Source organism: Microcaecilia unicolor, chromosome 8, assembly GCF_901765095.1.
Source record: "Microcaecilia unicolor chromosome 8, aMicUni1.1, whole genome shotgun sequence".
Lineage (NCBI taxonomy): Eukaryota > Metazoa > Chordata > Amphibia > Gymnophiona > Siphonopidae > Microcaecilia > Microcaecilia unicolor.
Window position 1 is genome coordinate 188,210,847 of NC_044038.1, and position 23,371 is coordinate 188,234,217.

Below are 23,371 nucleotides of genomic sequence, written 5' to 3' on the forward strand. Positions count from 1 at the left end.
ACCAATCATACAATCTACAATAACACGTAAACCAAGACAAGAAACAAAGGAGGAAGGGGAAGGAGGGGAGTTAGGAAAGAGCAGAGGGGGAGGGCTATGTCTCAAACTCACAGGCTGGAACCTAATCCGAAAGCTGTTGAAAAGAAAAAGGCAAGTTTTGCCTTAAATTTAGGTAAGGAAAACTCAGTTCTCAGATTAGCAGGTAAGCTATTTCAAAGGGAAGGGGCCAAGAAAAAGAATCTGGAGGTTCGAGTTAACTCATAATGGGCTTGCCTAGGGGAGGGAAGTACTAATCATTTGGCATCCAGAGATCGCAGAGTCCGGGAAGGGGTATAAGGAACAATGGAAGACGCTAGATAGTACAGAGTACCAAGATATAGTGTCTTGTGAGTAAGAATAAGAATTTTAAATTGTATGCAAAATGTCACAGGAAGCCAATGAACCTGAACCATGAGGGGAGTGACAAAGTCAAATCACTTACCATTAAGTATTAAACAAACAGCTGAGTTTTGTAAAGTTTGTAAGCGGTGAAGTTGAGATTATGGCAGACCAGCATAAACTGTATTACAGTAATCAAGGCAGGAAATAATGAAGGCATGAATTAGAGTATATAATGAAGCAAAATCCAGAAGATGTGGATAGAGCGTAGCCTACGGAGCCAGAAAAAAACTTTTTTTACAATTTGAAAAATCTGAATATCAAAGGCCAATCTGGAATCCAGAGTAATGCCCAGGTAGCAAAAAGAATCTACCGGGGTGATAGATAGATTAAAGAGTGAGAGTGGATCTCTGGGTTTAAATACAAATCCTGAAATCCAGCAGTGGACTTGGCAGGATTAAGGACAAGTCGATACACTGATAACCAAACTGAGAACAATTGTACAGCATCATGAAGTGGAGATAGATTCTTAACCAGGGGAGATACTGGATAGATCAACAAAATGTCATCAGCGTAGATGTAAAAGCAGATATTATGATCTTGTAGTAATGTTGTCAAAGGACTAATGAAAATGTTGAAGAGTAGTGAAGAAAGGTAAACATTGATATAAGTATGATTCCTCCCCATCTCAGAGCCACGTCTCCAAAAGGCAATAAATATCAAATTGATGAAGGGAAATCAAATCACATAGGAGGGCTATTTTTGAATGCAGTGAGCAACAGTTCAAAAGGCCAGATTGAATTACATAAGTACATAAGTATTGCCACACTGGGACAGACCAAAGTCCAGCATCCTGTTTCTAACAGTGGCCAATCCAGGTAACAAATACCTGGCAAGATCCCAGAAAACTCAATACCTTTTATGCTGCTTATCCCAGAAATAAGCAGTGGATTTTCCCCAAGTCAATTTAATAATGGTCTATGGACTTTTCCTTTAGGAAGCCGTCCAGACCCTTCTGAAACCCCACTAAGCTAACCGACTTTACCACATTCTCTGGCAACAAATTCCAGAGTTTAATTACACGTTGAGTGAAGAAACATTTTCTCCAATATGTATTAAATTTACTACTTTGTAGCTTCATCGCATGCCCCCTAGTCCTAGTATTTTTGGAAAAAGTAAACAAAAGATTCAACTCTACCCTTTCCACTCCACTCATTATTTTATAGACCTCTATCATATCTCCCCTCAACCGTCTCTTCTCCAAGCTAAAGAGCCCTAGCCACTTCAGCCTTTACTCATAGGGAAGTTGTCCTATCCCCTTTATCATTTTTGTCGCCCTTCTCTGCACCTTTTCTAATTCCACTATATCTTTTTTGAGTTGCGGCGACCAGAATTGAACACAATATTCGAGGTGCGGTCACACCATGGAGCGATACAAAGGCATTTTTGTTTTCCATTCCTTTCCTAATAATACCTAACATTCTATTTGCTTTCTTAGCCGCAGCAGCACACTTAGCAGAAGGTTTCAACGTATCATCAACGACGACACCTAGATCCCTTTCTTGGTCCGTGACGCCTAATGTGGAACCTTGCATGACGTAGCTATAATTCGGGTTCCTCTTTCCCACATGCATCACTTTGCACTTGCTCACATTAAACGTCATCTGCCATTTAGACACCCAGTCTCCCAGTCCCAGTACATGGGTGTGTTTCATCAGCTTGGAGTAAGGGATAGGGTCTGGGGCAGAGGGCTGCTGGGTGGTGGGAGCAACTGTGGATACCTTTGGGGAAGGGAATAGAAGGGGAGGGAATCACAGTCCTGCTTGCCTAGTAACCAGTCACCAGTGATTTCCCCTCAGTCAAACTGCTGGTAGATTTCTGAGTGGCGCAGAATGTAGGAATCATTGCAGGACCCTAGTTAACATGCACAGACATCTACTATCTCCCCTTGTGCATTACACACCACATGCATTTTAATTGAGTAAAATGCTTTCCTGTTCCTATAGGTGGCCTCTTGGGGGGGTCTAAGGCCACATGGGTGCAGTCTATTATCTGTTTGACCGCGGAAAAGAGCCTATGTTGTAGAACCAGCTCATGGTGTCCTGGATCTACTGAATTATACTGGGAAGGGCCATGTAATCAGAGGAAGGCATCTAGAAACTGGGATAGACACAGTAAGATAGGAGACTGGATGATGCCTGCAGTGACTGCCAGGACAGACTGAAAGCTTCCAGTACCAAGAAAGGCAAGGGAGGCTGTGATCTTAAGGTGCACTGACACAGTATTGTTTCTGCGTGTCCTGGCCTGAAGAGGGGGTTCTAGCTGCTGACACAGGTGCTGAATGGCAGCCCTATCAAAATGGAACCTGTTAATGCACTCCTGATCACTAAGCTCCATGAACTAGATCCTTGGCTTGAATATTCTTTGGTAGGGATATCTCTTCCTAGCCCTCCCTTCCAGACGCTCAGCCTCATCCAGCAATGCACTTATAACACAATCATTCAGCACATCCATGCTTCTTGTGCAGGTTTCCCACCACCACAGATGTAGCCCAGTAACACTACTGTGAATGCCACCAACAACTGTAGGAATCAACATCATGTAGTGACACACTCAATCAGCACACTGACAAACTGGGATTGCACAAAGGGAAAATGAGAAACACAGCAGAGGCAGGTAAGGAGCTACAATGGGAGGTGTACTAGGTTGGGGGCAGTGAGGGGCTGGTAGGGGAAAGACACACAAAAGGAAGAAGGGGTGGTACAGCAAGGGATGGGTGTGGTAAGGGGCAGGCAGGTGTGGGCAACAAGTTCAGGGAGAAACAAACAGAACAGGCAGGGCAGGAGATGTGGGATACAAATGTTTCACACTAGGACATACAAAAATAGCAAACCAACCACTATTCAACTCTCCATTCTCCATCACACAGCAACTAGATCCACCTCTCCACTCTCCAGCATCAGCACAAATGGGTCAAATAAGACAAGTCATAGCTTGATTTAGTCACTTGTATATCAGGTCTAGGGCTGGACATTTTCATTTCCTGCCCTAGACATTGTCCAGCTATCCATTATCATGTGAAGATGTCCAAATCATAAGGCTGCCCTCAGCACACCTCCGACATGCCCTCCCGGAACACTCATTTTCAGAAGATGTCCTATTTAAGATGCCTAGCACACTTGGATGTTTTCTGTTTGGGTGTTCCTCAATAGCTATTCGGACATTTTTGACAGATGGACATTTTTGGGGGCATTTTGAGACGTCTATCTGCTTTGAAAATGAGTGCATTAGAGTGTTTAATTTGTATTCTGAATCTATTGTATCATACTAGAGTTTCCTGGAAAAACAGGAAGCAGTTAGAGAAATATATAACAGAAGTCATTGTGAATCTGGATAGAGTTTGTAGACGGAGTCCATATCTGGCCTGGAAATGTTTCAGGATATGTTCAACAGAGGGATCTTGGGTATGTTTGGATGAAATTTGATTGTATGATCTACAGTTGTGTGGCTATGAGTTGTTAAATATATCCCTGGTGTGTGGCTGCTGTAATTTCCAATACTTGATCTTTCTTTGCCTGCAATCAACAGCTAAGGAACAAGCTCAACGCTCAGGAGATCCAGCAGTTTGCCCTGTTGCTTCGAGAGTACCGGTTGGGAGTATCAGTTCAAGAATATTGCAGGGATCTATTGCGGCTCTATGGGGACAAGAGAAAATTCCTTTTTTTAGGTAAATTATCTATTTTTGTATTGAGACACTAAATTTTACTTTGATTTCTATTCTTGCCTTCATTCTTTATCTGTGTTTATGCTGAGCTTCATTTGATACTTTGGAGCTATGTGCTAATACCATCACAGCAACACAAGAAGAGTAAGGAAAAAGAATGACCGAGGATTTCAAAACGTCAATATAGGACCTTTAATCTAGTCAGCAGATCCAACACATCAAGGACCCGACATGACCATGTTTCGGAGTGTGTGCCTGCTTCAGGGTCAAAACCCTGGATTGTATGTTGGTGCAATATAGTCCTGTATATATTAGTATGCTCTCAACTGCCACTCATAGCTGTGAATGATAAAGAAATGCTGAGTGTAGTGCCTGCGGGAGAATCCGGTAGATTTGCTAACTAGATTAAAGATTCTATATTGACTTTCTGGAATCCTCGTTCCTTCTTTTGCCTCACTCTTGTTATGTTGTTGTCAAATGTCCATGAGGTTTGTTTTTTCTCCTCCCCATGTTTTCTTCTTTTAATACCATCACAGAACACGTTTTGAGTAGTTAATAAAGGAACAATATGGCAAAGGTTTCAGCTTTATCACTATGGCCCCTAGGCAGTAAACTGTGCTATCCTTGGGCAAGATGGTTTACATCTGATTTTCCTACACTAATATTGCTGTCAATGCAGCAAGAAATGTTAGCATAGAAAAATTAGCAGAAAAACCACTGCACTAAAGGGTAGCACAGTAGGCATGCAAAATGTTAAATAAAAAATTGTTCGCAGTGTAAATAAAAGCGCTAAAATATAGCAGGATTTTGTACTCTTCTCCTAGCACTCAATATTTACATCAACTCAGAGCTAGAGTAAAAGATGCAGATTACCCAAGAACCCTGGAGGCCACAGATAGGAAACAGAGAGTAGGGTAAAATGGTCAATATTCTCAATGGAGAAGAGTAAGTAGTGGGGTTCTGTCCTGGGTCCTTTGTTTTGCAACATACTTATAAATGGCCTGCAAACAAGAATAACAAGTGAGGTGATCAAATTGCTGATGACACAATATTATTCAATTAAAAGAGAACTGTGAGAAATTGTAAGAGGAGCTTATAAGACTGGGTGACTGGGTATCAAAATAACAGAAGAAATTTAATGTAGGCAAGTGCAAAGTGATGCAGGTAGAGAAGAGGAACCCAAACTATAGCTACATGATACAAGATTCCACATCAGGAGTCGTTGTCACTGATATCCACTGATGACATGTTGAAATCCTCTGCTCAGTGTGCAGCAATGACTAAGAAAGCAAATAGAATGTTAGAAATTATTATAGAATGTTAGAACGTATTAGCAAAGGAATGGAAGATGCAAGATAATGTCGGAGTAGGAAGCATCTCTTGTTGATCCTCTCCCACCTTAACCTTTTTTTTTTTTTTTGCTGTTTTTCTTTGGATTTCTTGCTATCTTGTGCCTAAGCGAAGGGGGAAACACAGAGTTTACGGTCCCAAGCATGACTTTAGGACTGACATCTTTGCTGTGTTGGGGGGGGGGGGGGGGGGGGAAGTGGGGGGGTAAACCACTCACTCCTCCCCGCTTGAAGTAGACATCTCCTTCAGCCCTGAAACGTGGAATCCTTCAATGATGCCAGCAATTTTGCTCTGGGTTATTCCCGGATCTGTGAGCTCTGAGGAGGGTCTATTAGTTCTAGGTGCAGGGGCAGACCACAGCAAACAATCGCCGAGCCCAGCAGCACAAAAGAGTGCGGCTCAAGTTTCTGTCGGTGTTTCAAATGCCACAGCAGAGGTATAGGAGCAGAGCAGTGAGTGTGTCCAGAAAGGATTGTTCAGTAAGTCCCTACTACCTGCAAAGCCTGCTGTGATAACTTTGGATTTGACACAGGATGCTCTGGTGAGTTTATAGAGTTAATTTTCTAAGAAGATCTCAACCTTAGTCACTCAAACCTAATCCCTACCTGGCAAAGGTGCTGATATTGAACTTAAAGCACAATGTTTTTGGAATTATTTGAATGTTCATCTAAGTCTGAGACTGGGAAACTTAAAGAGGGGCAGTCCACTTTAATTAAAGAAAATTTGTAGTTGCAGAGGAAAATTGAAAACTCGGAAAATCAGCAGAGATTGAAAATGCTGTGTTTTATTAATTTGACTAAATTGCAAGCTAATGCCCCCCCTCTTATTATTTTTAAAAGGTATCTTGCTGAGATTTTGAAAATACCAGAACAATCTTACCCCCGGTGTCCAGAATATATTATTTGTTACCTTATGCTAAGAAATTTTCTGAACAACCAATAGTGGAGGGGTCTGAACAGATGATAGAAGATAAAACTATTGAAATGCAGACAGCTACTTTGATTGGGGACTTTGTTTTACAACCAGACCGAGATTGGATTTTGAGGTTGTTTTTTCATCATAGACTAGAAGTATTTTTGAATCATAAGGTTAGAGTGTTTCCTGATATTTCCAGACAAACCCAATGGATGCGTCAATCTTTCCTAAAGCTGCATCCATATGTGTGGTGGTAAGTGCTCCACCCCACATGGCCACGCGATAAGAATAATCATACCACATGGCCATTATTTTTTAAGGGCTTTTTACCGCTGTGGTAAAAAGGGCCCCTGCCACTACCACAGGGCCCTTTTTCCTATAGCTTAGTAAAAGGACCCCTCAGTGACTTTCTTGGACTCTAAGCTGGTGTCTACTCCTCCTCCACCAGTGCCAACGCCAACAACTTCTACTCCGTAGAAGTATTTATCTTAGCTTGGTATTGTCTTTCTGCTTGTTTCTCCTTGTATTGGCTTATTTCTTTTATATTGTGCCTTGCTTTTGTGGACTTGAGATAGAATTATCACTTTATTGATTTCCTTATCTTTATTGTGTTAAAAATATGAAGAGGATTATGTTTTTCTTTTATTCCTGTTTTATTTCCTTTAATGTAATTAAGGTTTCTCTCTAATTAATATTCATCTTTCAGATCAAGAGTTTTCTTGTAAAATTGTTAAATTGCTTAAAATAAAAAAATATTTTTTTAAAGGAAAAGTGGAGAACAAACAGAAAATATTAAAATGGATTTGTATTATTCCATGATGCATCTGCACCTTGAATATTGGGTGCAATTCTGATCTCTGCATCTCAAAAAAGATATAGCAGAATTAGAAGAAGTACAGAGAAGGGTAACAAAAATAATAAAGGTGATGGGATGACTTCCTTATGAAGAAAGGCTAAAAAGACTAGGGCTGCTCAGCTTAGAGAACATATGGGTGAGCGGAGATATGATAGAGATCTATAAAATCATGAGTGGAATGGAATGGGTAGACGTGAATCGCTTGCTCATTGACAGAGAATGTGGAAAAAGTGGTTAGTGTAGCGGGGTTTAAAAAAAGGTTTGCGCAAGTTTCTAAAAGAAAAATCTATAAACCGTTATTAAAGTGGATTTGGGAAAATCCACTGCTTATTCCAGGGATAAGCAGCATGAAATCTGTACTCTTTTGGGATCCTGCTAGGTCAGGGGTGGGCAACCTCGGCCCTCGAGGATTTTCTCAATGAATATATATGAGATCTATTTACATGCACTGCCTCCATTGCATGCAAATAGATCTCGAGCATATTCATTGGGGAAAATGCTAAAACCTCAACTGGGCTGTGGTCCTCAAGGACTGAGGTTCCCAACCCTATGCTAGGTATTTTCAATGTAGATTGGCCACTTGTGGAACAGGATACTGGACCTGGTGGACCTTTGGCCTATCCCAGTATGGCAATGCTTATGTACTTATGAGGGGCATTTTTGATATGATGTCTATATCCGATTTTGGATGTTTTGCTGAAAACATCCAAAATCAAGTGGTAAACATAGTGATTTTCAAACCAGAAAAATGTTGTTTCGAAAATGGCCATTGCCTAGACATTTTGTGCTCAGTGCAATTTTCCTTTGTGAACATTTTTTGAAAAAACAAAAAGCAGCCAATGGAAAATGCACAAAAACAAGTCATCTGGGGGGGGGGGGGGGGGCAACATTCTTAGTAGACTGGCTACACAGACATCCCAGCAGAGCAGTGGAGCACCCTAGGGGGCGCTGCAGTGGACTTCACATAAAAGATCCCAGGTGCACATCTCACTATTACCCCCTTATATTGTATGGGGAGCCCTCCAAAATCCACCAAAAGCCTACTGCATCCAACTGTACACCACAAAATATCCCTTTTGTCTGCAGGTATCACCTATATGTGGATACAGTAGGATTTTGTGACTTTTGGAGGGCTCACACTTTCCACCACCAGTATAACAATTAGAATATGATATGACCCTGGGCCCCCTTCTCTATAGAGCAATACACTGACCTACTCCAGGGACCTGCTTCCTACTCTAATAGGACTGGTCATAATATCTGAAACTGTCATGGAGGCTGGTATGTACTGTTTCTTTCACATATTTGAGGGGAGGGGAAGGGTCAGTGACCATGAAGGAATAAGGGGGGGGGGGTCATGCCTTAATCTCTCCAGTGGTCATCTGATCATTTAGGGCACCTTTTTGTGACAGGACATTAGCCCTGGACATATTTGCTGTGTTCCATTATGGCAAGCCAACACCTGCCCTCAACATGCCCCCTTGTGATTTGGACGCACTGCAGACAAGCTGCATAGAAAAATGTCTTTAAAATGGGTTTTTAAAATGGATGTTTTGGTTTTAAAAAATCTGCCATTTTGTACTGCTTTTTAGACTTTTTTCTGTTTCAAATATGAGCCCCTGTATCTCCCATATTCTTCCTTCTTCTATGGTAAACATGTTCAGGTTTTCTCTTCTCATATCTCATAGCAAACCATAGAGTGAGATGATCACTTACCCGGATGTTAGACATATTTTCTCCATTTGTGAACATTAGATCCAGCATCACCCCTTCTCTCTTGAGAAGACCCCATCATCATTTTTCTGAGCAGATGTGTGTGGGTCAGAGATGGTTATACAAGATCTTGGGGAGGGAGATGTGTCACAAGAATGGAACAAAAACCTGTTTTTTTCTGTATTTTTGCTGACCAATGTTAAGGTCATGTCTAGGGCAAGATACTGTACAAGACAGCTTAAGAATTTATTGATTGTGAACTTTGTTACAAGCTTTTAGAAGATAAGTACATGCATATAGAATGGTCCAATGTAATTAAGATAAATTTAATGGATATTTTTGAAAGGCATCCAAAAATTCTCTGCTTCTTTTTGATTCTACAGATAAGACATTTCAATCTGGCAGGTTGAAATCTCTTGGCAATAGCACCTTCCCTTTCATTCCCAACCTATGGATATCTAGAACCAGATCTTTTCCAGCTTCTACCTCTGTGTTGAAGGTCTATAGATGACATTCATATGGGCAAAAATTCTGTCAAATTATTTGATATTCCGCCTATATCACAGAAGCTAATGGTTTGCAGTATGTTGTGAAGTGCTATCATTAACTATTGTTTAGTTTAATTTACTGATATATTTTATATACCACCTTTCATTCAGGTTACATAGCTGTCGTAGTGCAAGCGAGGTTTCTGTATGGTGAACCCCCTATCATGGCCCTAAGCACCCTGCTGTCATGTTCCTAAGTCCTATTTTGGTATATCTCTGAGTCATGTAATTGGCAGCCCTTTTAATAAGTACTATAAATTGTTATAAGTAATTGTTACATTGTTCTGTTAGTTTGATTATTTTATAGCTGTAATTTATGTTCCTTTAGGTATGAGACCTTTCATTCCTGATCAGGACATTGGCTACTTTGAGAGCTTTCTGGAGAGCATTGGTATCCAGGAAGGTGGAATCCTGACAGATAGTTTTGGAAGGATAAAGAGAAGTATGAGCAGTACATCCGCCTCTGCTGTGCGCAGCTATGACAATTGGTCTCTCCACTCTGAATCAGAATCCTTCAACAAGATAATTAATGACATCACACATGACATTGAGGCACTAGCTCATGAGGAGGAAGAAGATAACTATTTGTGAATGAGTTAAGATTCATGTATCATAATCAGCAATGAATGGCTCCTATCATTGGTAATAATAACTTATGTATACTTATTTGCAATACACTTTGAAAGTTTCCTTTGAATCATGATATAGACATGTAGTCACAGGCATACACCTTTTATATTAGTATCTAATAAGTGGGGAAAGAATGTAGAGCATGGCACATGATATTCTTTCCAAACCCTCTCCATGTCTGTAGAGGTTTATATCTCTGTTGTGTGCTCTCTGTGTGTATTGCATGTGTTGTGTCTGTGAATGGTAACTGAGGTTGATAGTGCAGTTTGTAGGGGGTGTTGCCTAATAATTCCTAGCATCCTGTTTGCTTTTTTGACCACTGCCACACTGTGGGTAGAAGATTTCAGCTTATTGTCTACAATGACATCTAAATCTTTTTCTTGGGTGCTGACCCCAAGGTGTACCTTAGCATCAGGCAACTATGATTCGGATTATTCCCAATGTGCATCACTTTGCATTTGTCCACATTACATTTCATCTGCTATTTGGATGCCCAGTCTTCCAATTTCCTAAGGTCGTCCTTAAATTTTTCACAGTCCGTGTTGGGGTCTGCTTACAATTATCACACATTAGATAATGGTCCCCCTTTAGCCAACCCCCAACTGATTACTGCTAGAACACCCATGTTCTTGGGTTTGTTTCTTACACTAATAAAACAAATAATACTTACTCAGAAATGAAATAAAAAGAAAAGTTTATTCTGGAAGCAAGTAAATAGTAGCTCAAGCAAAGGCTTATAGCAAGTCTGAGATACAGAAAAGAAATGATTAGAGAGACCAACTTGTCTCCAAGCCAGTTCACTGCCTTGGGAACAAAGAAGCCCCCCCAAACATAGATTTCTTTAATTTTTATACAGTTTGGTTTAGTACATGTTATACAATAAGCAGGAAACTAATTATCATCTTAGCACATCCCACTAACCTATCATGTACTTTCCTAATCCAACACATCTGACTTTTATCCTATCAATTATCAGTTTATACCCTATTTCTTAGAATAGCAGTTACGCCACTCCACCTGAGTCTGAGTCACAAAGCCATGCTATCTTCATTCACCTACTAGAATCTTCTCTCCCACTATACGTTCTGTCACAAATTCCATGCCTATTTCCCCATGCTATTTGTTTGTATCACATATCCAAAATATATGTACTAGCTGACCTTGTGGTTGAGCTAGCAGATTGTTCCCAACTTCCCCTTTTCACTTATCTAGATATAATGTGGTTTCAAACTGTATGAAACACAGGAACTCTTGACCCAAAGATTAATATAAATCTAAATATCCATTAAATTTATCTTAATTACATTGGACCATTCTATATGCATGTACTTATCTTCTAAAAGCTTGTAACAAAGTTCATAATCAATAAATTCTTAAGCTGTCTTGTACAGTATCTTGCCCTAGACATGACCTTAACATTGGTCAGCAAAAATACAGAAAAAAACAGGTTTTTGTTCCATTCTTGTGACACATCTCCCTCCCCAAGATCTTGTATAACCATCTCTGACCCACACACATCTGTCTCAGTAAAAAGGTCACTTCCCATTTTCCCATTGCTAGCCCAACAAATCACACTAAATGTGTATGTTTTTGGATCCAGTCTAGTCAGTAGGAGTGTAGGGGTCACATAGCTGTCCTTGCACAATTTCAAAAAGCCACCCTGCAGCCTGATCTAGTTAGCAAGAATTGAAAACAGCACATAAAATAATTAGGGGGGGATTAAATAAATCTTACAGATAACTCTTGTTTCATTATCCAGAGGGGTGCTCTGAATATACAAACATTGGGAGTCCAGAGCCCCCCCCCCCCCCAAGTTCCCTATGTGTTTTAACAATTTTGAATAGTTTTATGTCATCTGCAAATTTAATCAACTCGATTGTCATTCTGACTTCCAAATCATTTACAAATATGTTAAACAGCACAGGTCCTAGTTCAGATCCCAGCAGCACTCCACTATTCACCATCCTCCACTGAGAAAAATGGCTATTTAACCCTACCCTCTGTTTTCTGTTCACAACAGAACATTGCCTCCTATCCCATGACTTTTTAATTTTCTCACGAAGAACTTTGTCAAAAGCTTTCTGAAAATTTAGATACACTACATCAACTGGCTCATCTTTATCAACATGTCTTGCCTTCAAAGAAATGAAGCAAATTAGTGAGGCAAGACTTCCCTTGACTGAATCCATGCTGACTCTGTCCCATTAAACCATGTTTATCTATGTGTTTCGTAATTGTACTACTATGGATTTACAGCCTGTCTCACTGACACAGACTACTCAATAATTAACCATGGATTCTTTTGGATTCGTATTAGATAAATGAAACCTTTATTAGAGGTGCTAAATTCTACAATGATTAAGGTATATACAATGATTAGCTATATAAACACAATGATTAGCTATATATAAACAATCATTACATCACTGGTCTCTACATCTAAGTAATAATGATAAGAGTTCTTAGACCAGGAAAGGAAGCAATATATACAATATACAAACAAACAATCATCACTGGTCCTTACATCATCCAGGCGCTTAACATCAGCTGGGGGGGGCCGTTACAGCAAAAGCTAGGAGCTTTTTAGACCAGGAACAAGTCCTCTGCGCAGTAACTCACAGATGAGCTCCTGATTTCACTGAAAGAAACTCCCCTTTTTATTAGGCTCAGAACTCATGTTCAGAGCTAGGGAAACTACAGAATGCTTCTCTGTTTAGGTAAACAAGCCATACTGTAGGAATGTGGTCACATGCTCTCCAAGTCCAGGTGGCCAAGCTGGGCCTGGAAAACAAGTGCCATCCTCCCCTTCACATACCAAATTAATTAGAGCTGTGTCTTATCTTCTGCATTCCAACTTATTTTCACATAATCAAAGTTAAACAATAAACAATCATTTTTAAACAGAATTACTTCTAATCAACAATACAGACCCCAAGTGCACTGGTCGGTCAAGACAGAGATGAAAAACAATCTTTAAAATTCACTTCCATTACAGTAATTTTATTCTTTATAATAGTTTCCTATCAGGCTTCCAGATAGCAGTAGCCCCCTCCCCCCCCCAATCCAGCATTTCCTGTTGGTCTTGGGGCAATTTCTCCAAATGGATTATTTCTGTGCATACCATGACAGTAATGAACTCCTAAGACAGGGTATGTGGTGTATGATAGTCTCAAATTTAAGGGTCATGGATTTGATATACTGCCTTTCTGTGGGTACAATCAAAGTGGTTTACATATATTATATGCAGGTACTTTTTCTGTCCCTAGTGGGCTCACAATCTGTATTTGTACCTGGGGCAATGGATGGTTAAAGGCCCATTTTACCAAGCTGTGGCTGGCATCGGCGTGTACTAGATTCTGTGTGAGATTTTGCTTCTCGAATAAGCTATAACTGGTTTAATGTCCTTAAAACAAGAATGGGTTTCCAATATGTGCCAATTCCTCAAGATGACTTGGTGAAATTCTTTGGAATACTATGAAAAGCGCAGTGTACATGCAATATCTGGTTTACACCGGACATCCTGTCTTGCTAACAGTACTTGTCCATCTTGAGCTTCTGCCTTCTTCAGTCCTTTTTTGATGCAATCTTCGGGATAGCCTCTATTTCTGAAGTGTTGTATTAGGGACTGGGCCTGTAGCTCAAAATCTTCAAAGTAAGTAAATGATATAAACCGATGAATTGAGAGTATGGTAAATTGTTCTTCAAACTACGGTTATGAAAACTATTGAAATGTAAATAAATATTTTTGTCCCTGGGTTTTCTGTGTATCTTGGGGATAAAATGGTAATCTGTTCTTATAATGAGTTTGTCCAAAAAAGATATTTGGAAATGATCAAACTGTATTTTAAAATGTAAATTTGGGTCACAAGTATTGAGTCAATTGTAAAATTCAAAAAGTCTCTCTTCGATGCCTCTCCATAGGAGGAACACATCATCAATGTACCTTCTATAGAAAGCTACTTCCTTTTCATACTGATGGTCTTTCAAGAATGTTCTTCAAAGTCTGCTACATATAAATTTACTACATCCGGAGCCATTGCTGATCCTATTGCTGTGTTTCCATGTAACTTCATTGAGTGTCTCCTAGTCTTTGTACTTTTTAAAAGAGTAAAAAAATTGATTCATTTATACTCGTTCTACAACACTCAGGATCTTGTAGACCTCAATCATATCTCCCCTCAGCCGTCTCTTTTCCAAGCTGAAGAGCCCAAACCTATTTAGCCTTTCCTCATATGAGAGGAGTTCCATCCCCTTTATCATTTAGGTCGCTCTTTTCTACTTGCCCTATATCTTTTTTTAAATATGGTGACCAGAGCTGAATGCAATACTCAAGATGAGGCCACACCATGAAATGGTACAGAGGCATTATAGTATTCTCAGTCTTATTTATCTTCCCTTTCATAATCATTCCTAGCATCCTGTTTGATTTTTGGCCACTGCCGCACACTGGGCAGAAGATTTCGGCGTATTCTCTACAACAACACCTAGATCTTTTTCTTGGGTGCTGACCCCCAAGTTGGATCCTAGCATCAGGTAACCATGATTCGGACTATTCTTCCCAATGTGCATCACTGTGCATTTGTCCAAATTAAATTTCATCTGACATTTAGATGCCCAGTCTTCCAGTTTCCTAAGGTCTTCCTGCAATTTTTCATAGTCCGCATGTGTTTTAACAACCTTGAATAGTTTTGTGTCATCTGCTAATTTAATCACTTCACTCTTCGTTCCAAGTTCCAGACCATTTATAAATATGTTAAATATCACCGACACCAGTACAGATCCCTGAGGCACTCCACTATTCACCCTCCTCCATTGAGAGAAATGGCCATTTAACCCTACCTTCTGTTTTCTCTCCAAGAACCAATTCCTAATCCACAGAAAGACATTTAGGCATATTTTCAAAGCACTTAGCCTTCCAAAGTTCCATAGGTTTCTATGGAACTTTGGAAGGCTAAGTGCTTTGAAAATATGCCTAATAGCCTCCTATCCCATGACTCCTTAATTTTCTCAGGAGCCTCTCATGAGGAACTTTGTCTAAATCATTCTGAAAATCTAGATACACCACATCAACCAGCTCACCTTTATCCACATGAAGCAGATTGGTGAGACAAGACTTCCCTTTACTGAAACCATGCTGACTCTGTCCCGTTAAACAATTTTGAAGGGATCTGAAAACTTTTCTTTTTGAGGACCACAACTTTTTGGATATTTAATGATCTGTGTTGATCTCTCTTGCTATTTTTGACTTGTATGTAAGCTATAGACTCTTTTTGTAAACTGCTTTGGATCTGATTGGGATTAAGCAGGTTAAAAGTGTTATTTTAGATTAGATTTTTAAACTACAAAACATGTTTGCTATTTATCTGTGTTAGCAGTACCTAAAGGTTAGAGCAACAGGCTGAGAACCAGGGAAAAGCCATGGTTCAAAACCCACTGCCACTTGGATAAGTCACTCTACATTACCTTAACTGGCACTTATGTACAGAAGTGCACTATAAGCACTATTCTACAAGGGAGCATATAAGAGCTATAGAGCAAGGGGGCTGTACCAAGTCAGGATTAGAATTGGGTCAGAACCTCTGCAGTTCTCCCCAGCACACTTACCCCAACCAATAACCTGGTTAGTCTGGGTCACAAAAGAAAAGATCTCACTTTGTTTTACTCTTACAAAATTAGAAAAACCAAAAATAACTATTTGTGGAGCAAAGGTAAAGCAGGGTAATAGGGTTACACAACAAAAGAGTAAATCCAGTTGAGAAAGACACTTATCAAAGCTGCTGATTCCCCAACAGCGATGAGAGTCAGTGCTCCCCAACCAAGTCTTCCCAGATCTTATATACATTTTTCTCTCAGCTCAGAATGGATACAAGGGGGGCGCTAGAGTACCTTGGACTAGATGGATGTGTAGACTTGGAGCTCCCTCCTAGGCCTCGTTAAAATCAAGTATTTACTGGTGTCTTTGGCACAATTGTTTACACTACTGCTCAAAGATTTACTGCTAAACATGTCTGCAAGCAAGTCTCACAAACAGGAAACTAACGTCTTCTTCCTCGGGAGAAAAAAAGGAAGAAATGTGATATACAATCTCCTGAAAAGATGATGCCAAACAGGTCTAACGTGCACCCTTCTGAAGCTCACATTTTGATTTTGTTTGGTCATCTAGTGGCTTTCTTACCAGATCTTGAATCTACTATGACATCTAATTCAAAGAAAATTCTTGCAATAGTCAAAGAATTACTTCTTTCATGGAGTCCATTGCACCATTCCTGGTGGGGAAGATTGGAGTCTATAAAAATGGTAGTAATTTCAAAAATCAACTTTTATTTTAAGTATGATTCCAGTTTTTTCCCCCGAACTGTTTATCAACAAATAGATAAACTTCTATCACAATTTTTGTGGTCTTCCAAATTCCCAAAAATTGGTTTGAAAATATTAAAAAATCCTAAACAACATGCTGGTGTTGCTTTTCCAGATTTCTAGACATATCTCAAAGCGTTCATAACACAACAAGCATGTTATTGGATTGCTATGCATTCCAATTATGAACCTATATGGTTGATAATTGAAAAAGAACTGTGGTCTCAATTCTTACATCCACAACATATTCCTCTCTGTATACCGAAACACTTACAAGATCATTCTGTTATTGATTCATCTCATAAACGCTTGATTGAACTAGATAAATATATGGAAACCCCTAGTGAGAACTCATTACACTCCATAAATTGGGGTAATCCCATTATTAAAATCAATAAATCATATATATTCTAGTTAACTTGGTATAACAAAGTGCATTCCTTTTCTGTTCCTCAGAGACAGGAGTTGTCTTCTGGAGGTCTGGGGGGTTTGGACCCTCGAGTAAATCTTTACTCTCCCAGGCAGAACTCCAGGCAAGAAAAAACTCTGGCTACTAAATAAGTATTAGACATAAATATTTATTCAAATTGTCAAAGAAGCCAATCAGTAATTATTGAAATAGTAACAAACTCCCTATAATATGTAGCAAATTTAAACAGAGTTTTCCCTAGGTGCTGTCAATATGTCCAGCTGCTAGTGTAGGCACATTGAGGCTCGCCATCCTCAGTTCCTCACCCTATGCTTGGAACAACCTTCCTGAACCCTTACGCCAAGCCCCCTCCCTGCCCGTCTTCAAGTCTTTGCTTAAAGCCCACCTCTTCAATGCTGCGTTCGGCACCTAACCCTTACCGTTCAGTGAATCCAGACTGCCCCAATTTGACTGCCCCTATCGGACCGACCGTTCACTTGTCTATTAGATTGTAAGCTCTTGAGCAGGGACTGTCTCTCTTTGTTAAATTGTACAGCGCTGCGTAACCCTGGTAGCGCTCTAGAAATGTTAAGTAGTAGTAATAGTAGTAGTTCTGTTTCCTCTTAAATACTTTTTCTTCCTTTCTTCATTATCTTAATTATAATTACCCTTCCTACCTAATGAATATGCATCTTTCCAGAATATTTTGTTTCCTGTTATGACGAATCATGTTCCAACATGTTCCATCAAATGCTATAATTTATTCCCTTATTATATTGGCAGTTAGTGTCTTGTCTGAAAGGAAGGTGAGTCCTTAGGTCCCGCAAGGCCCCAAAGGACCTCAGAGGACAGCCGTGCAACCCCAAGTCTTCACCTGCGGCGACCGCCGTTCACCGAGGGTTGAGCCCCCAGCTGCGGGCGGCCAACGGGACTTTCGGAACCGCGGGGTTGACGAACTGACCCAATACTGGAACCAGGAGTCAAGAGGGCAGGCAGCTCACAGCGTAATCGAAACAGGCAATAGGTCAAGGCAGGCGGCTAGCAGAGAAGTCCAGGAACTATGCAAAGGTCAAAACCAGGAGAGCAAGGAAAACAAACTGGAAACTAGAACACATGGAGACTGGCCTCGGGAAACAGAACCTGAAGCAATGTCCTGTCTCAGGCCCGCTCCTTAAATACTGTCAGCATTCAAACCGCCCAGCTCCAGCCGACATGGCCGGCCAATCGGAACCCGGTTACTGATGAAATCCTTCTGATTGGTTCTGTCCGACCTCCCAGGCGGGACTACAGCATCGGCCTCCCAATCTATCTCCTCTGAGGCGGAGCTTTGGGTTCCCGCGCCCGAAAGTGGAGGAGATGCCGGCCATCGCGTCTCGGCGCCATTCTCCCTGCTGGCGCAAGCACGGACCTCATAGCCAGCGATCGAGGTCCCGTTAGCCGCAATCGCCGGCCTACGGCCTCGGCCCCGGACTGGGCGGCCATCACCACGGCGAGCCCCGGCTCTCCGCCGTGGCCTCAAGAAGGCCGGCCCTCGCCGCAATGGACACCGGCTCCCGCCTCCCGCAGAGGAGCAGCCGGAGGGAGCGACGGATGTGACAGTTAGGGCCTCCCATGCACATAAGCATACGTTTTCATTTGATATAGGTTGACCTATGTCCTTGGTATGCACAGTCATCATACTAGCCCCCTCCACCCTCTTGCTAAGGCTATAGTTTTACCCACACCCACTTCTCCTTCTGTTGTTTATCTGGATACAGCAGGCGTCCTTAGTCATAGGAGTCTCTGGCTTTTAGCTGTTGACCAGCAACTTATCACAAGTTAGCACAGGCCAAAATGTCGAACTACAAATTTCTACAGCCTTAGAAAGTAGTTACCAGAAAAAATGCTGTCTTGCAATTCCAGTTCTGCTCCCAGCTCAAGAAAAGCAAAATAGCTTATAATAAAAACTAGAAATATGTATAGTTTGCACCTTTTCATGGCCTTTATGATATACAAAAGGCATATATTATATATATCAATTATTATCCAACAGAACACTGCATTCGTTTTCTTTATTGCAGAGTAAATATCTATTACCCTTTAATCAGTTTTTTCGATGGTTGCAATTGCAGCATTGCCTTACCAGAAATTAAAATACTAAGACACTTTCTTCACTACAACCAACTATAATTTCCTTTGATGAGAAACTATTTAGTACTGGTCATATGACCTCTAATATATACAAATTTTTGAGATCAAAAGAATCATCTTCAAAATCTGGTCTCATGCACTCATGGGAACTAGACCTGGAACACAAACTAACATCAGAACAATGGAAAGACTTCTGGAAACTTCTTGGACGACCTGTAACCTCAGCTAACATGATCCAGTCGCTTTTCTTTTTGCATCACAAAACCATCTGAACTCCACAAAAAATAGCAGGTGCAGGTCTACTACCTCCAAATCTCTGTTGGTCATGTAAGACATATCCTGGAACTCTGAAACATCTTCTTTTTGAATGCAGTCTCACTCATGCCTTTTGGAAAAAGACATGGAACATTATTTTCAAAATTTGACATATTCAACAACCAATCCCCTGGAAAATTATTATTTTTGGTTCTCTGGCATTGGACACCTCTCTGGATAAACATGACTCTAAATTGCTCAACATTTTATTAGCAGTTGCTGTAAAATTTGTACTATCCAATTGGAAAGATAACTCTCTTTTAAATATTAATTTCTGGTGGCAATCTGTATTGCAACTTCATCAATTTGAAGTCTCAGTAATAGATAAGAAAGATCTTTCTCCATTGGCACTTAAAGTATGGTCTAGTACGTACTTAACAGCTTTGATATATGTTTCTGATATTTTCTAGATACTGTACTTGAAAGGTGATGACTTTCTTTATTTTCACATCCAGCAATTCACCTAACAAATTGTTTTTCTTTGTACTGCTTGGTCTCATTGAGTTCTTTATTTGAGTATTCTGTTGTACACATTTTTTTTGTACTTTGTACTTTTCAAAGTTAATAAAGATACTTGGACACAGAATGGATACAAGAACACCAGTTCTAACTGGCTCTGCAATCTGTCATTGTCTAGCATTAAAAAAAAGGTACATAAAGTTTCTCTTTTTTCTGTTTTCCTAATTACACACATTCTTGTTCCCTTCTTATCTCACTTCACACCATGAAAGAAGTTTAGGGTCTGGTTATAGTCTAACAGGTAGGGGGACCACGTGGCACTATGAGCTGAGCAAGACGCATGGTGCTCTGGCTCTGGGATCCTCACCCCTTAAACAGCTATTTTCACCATCGTCGGAGGCTTTAATCTCACTAGTATAGCGGGTAAAGTGCCTATGGACAAATATATTAAATCGCCAGTGGAAATGGCGCAAAGAATAACAAAAAAGGAAAAATTAAAAATCAGGACGGGAAAATGGTGGACGACCAAGCTGCCGCGGTGATGCCTGCCAGCTTTTCGGACCAGCAACTGATTCAGCTGACTACCGCGATTGAGCAAGCCTGGGATCCGAAGTGGTCCGCACTGCATGAGAAGCTGGATAATTTTCAGACGGCGCTAGACGGAATGGGGATTAGAACAGGCGATTTGGAGACCAGAATGTCGGCGCTTGAAGATGAAGCCCGGGAGTATGGCCCAGATATCCAAAGCTTAAAGAGCCAATTGAAAGAGCAAGGGGAAAAGCTGGAAGATCTGGAAAGCCGTTCCAGAAGGAATAATGTACGTATAGTAGGGTTGCCGGAACAGTTACCAGAACGTAATTTAGAATCTTGGCTGGAGAATTGGCTAGCCAAGGAATTGGCCCTCACAGATTCTGCTGGATCCCTGGTTATAGAGCGCGGTCACCGCGTGGGGAGATGACCAGAAGCGAATGCCAGGCCACGGGAAGTCTTGGCGAAAATTCTTAACTATAAGCATAAGATCGAGATTTTACAAGGTTTCAAGTTGCGAAGAGATTCGCTGAAGTATGGTGGCCGAAATATATTGATTTTTCAGGATTATACAATGGCTGTGCAAGAACAACGCAAGAGGTTTCACCCTTTATGTACTACTCTGATAGAGAAAAAGATCAAATTCGCGCTACAGTATCCTGCCAAACTGCGTTTATTTCTGCAAGCCAGATGGCACACCTACACCTCAGTAGAAGAAGCCCGAAAAGCATTAGAAGGTTCCTGAATACATAGTTTGAAGGGGACTGTAAGTGAATGAGATAGAGCTTTAAGTGATTTCTTGCTGAGGGAATGTATAATGTGAGGCTGTTTGGGGGTGGGGGTCTCATAGCGGGAGATCGTGGTTCTCGCTTTTTCGTAGGCCGTGTGGCCTGGGAAGATGCTACAGGGTACAATGGAGGCAAAGGGGAAGGAGGGATGTGGAAGGAGAGGGAGGGGAGGGGGAGAGGGGTTAGTAGCAAAACATGTGTAATTCCACTAGTGTACGGTAACTGGACTGTTTGGGAAGGCATTGGTTGGCACTGTATAAAGAACTATATTAATAGGTGGCTGCTACAGGGAAAAACTGTATCTGAACTTACTTATACGCAGTACAGGAAATTAGGCATGACATTTAAACACCCAGAATCTCAGATATGTCCATGTGAATAATTACGTGGAATGTGGGTGGGATAACCTCCCCGATCAAGCGAGCAAAGATTTTGACAGCGCTCCGCAGGCATGGTGCCGATATTGCCTGCTTACAAGAAACCCGCCTATCCGATGTAGAGCACAACAAACTTAAAAGAGCATGGGTAGGTGAGGTCCTTGCTAGTCCTTCTCAAGGCCGGAAGGGAGGAGTGGTAATCTTATTTAAAAAAGGCCTATTTTATAAAGCTACATTACTAGCCAGAGACCAGGGAGGGCATTATTTGATGGTAAAACTGTGGCTTTAAGGGTTAGAAATGAACCTGTTAGTGGTATATGGGCCGAATAAGCGGGACCCAGAGTTTTATAAAAAATTACTCCAATTATGTCATCAGCACGGAGACCTCCCGCTGCTACTGGTGGGGGATCTAAATTTAATCATGGACCCAGTATTGGATTGCACTAGCCCCACTTCACAACATTACCGAGGTTATAGGGAGGACACTTTGCTGAACCTGATACAGACCTTAGATTTGGTAGATGCCTGGAGGGCGCTTCACCCATCAGAGAAAGACTTCACACATCGGTCCAGAGCCCATGGGACCCAGGCTAGATTAGATTATACTTTAATAGCACGAAACTTGTTCTATAGAGTGCACAGGGTAATGATAGGACCAGAGGAGATATCGGACCACACTCCAGTGTGGTTAGACTTGGAAATAAATGTTGAAGGGAAAGGAGGGAAGAGATGGCGGTTCCCAGCTTACTTATATAAGGACCTCCACTTCCGGAAGTACCTCTCCGAGAAGTGGGAGGAATACGCCATATATAATATACAGCATGAGGAACAAGCGTCTTTATAATGGTCAGCCTCCAAAGCAGTACTGCGGGGAGATATTATTGCATATGTTACCCTTAAGAAAAAGTGAGCAGCTGCCAGTGTATTAACGTTAGAAGCACAATTGCAAAAAGCAAGGCGGGCTCACGCTCAGCATCCATCTGCAATGACACTCGAGACTCTAAAAGCCACGCAGGTGTCCCTTAGTACTTTATTGCATGAAAAGGAAACGCATACCCAGTGGTATAGAAAATATAAATTGGAACGATATGGCAACCGGCCAGGGCGGTTATTGGCCCGAATAATAAAGACTGGGGATGGCCCAAGGGCAATAGACGTGTTAAAGGATGGCCAAGGGATGATTACAAATAAGCCCGCTAAAATTGCACAAATACTAGCCACGCATTTTGCCCACTTGTACACCAGAGAGCATTTAGGAAACCCACAAGTCATAGAGCAATACCTGACACAGGCTAAGCTTCCTAAATTAACTGAGAACGAGATGCAGGCCCTGAATGACCTGCTGACAATAAAAGAGTTGCAGGTGGCTGTGAATAAATTAAAACTTCACTCAGCGCCAGGACCGGATGGTTACTCAGGAGAATACTTTAAGTTGTTACCATTGAAGGCCAAAGGCGCTTTGTTGGAATACTTCGAGGAGGTTATAGAGAGAGGAGCCTTTCCCCAATATGCTAATACATCCACAATCACACTTATTCCGAAACCCAATAAACCAAAAGAGAAGGCCGAGTCTTATAGACCTATTTCATTATTAAACATGGATACGAACTTGATAACAAAGATCTTTGCAGAACGCAGATCTTGGCAGTTCTACCTCGGCTACTAGGGCCAGATCAAGTGGGTTTTGTTCGGAATAGGTCCTCCTCCTGGAATGTTAGGAAAGCGCTAGTGGCTATGGCCAGCTGTCAAGAAGAAGGAGGCCCAGCTGTGTTATTAAGTTTGGATGCTGATAAAGCATTCGACAGAGTTAACTGGGATTTCCTCTTTCAAACTTTAGAACATATGGGATTTGGTGAATGGTTTCAGAAAGCAGTGAAGGCGTTGTATAATCACC

General features: G+C 41.1%; 1 protein-coding gene across 1 annotated transcript in view; it reads left to right on the top strand.

Annotated features, from left to right (window-relative positions):
• Positions 1-10,442, top strand: part of CCM2L (CCM2 like scaffold protein) — a 110,316-nt gene extending 99,874 nt beyond the window's left edge. Inside the window, exons 9-10 of the mRNA XM_030212090.1 lie at positions 3,967-4,105; positions 9,813-10,442. Of these exons, the coding sequence (XP_030067950.1) occupies positions 3,967-4,105; positions 9,813-10,075 (402 nt within the window). The 3' untranslated portion in view covers positions 10,076-10,442. The remainder of the gene's footprint in view (positions 1-3,966; positions 4,106-9,812) is intronic.
• The last annotated feature ends 12,929 nt before the right edge of the window (positions 10,443-23,371 follow it).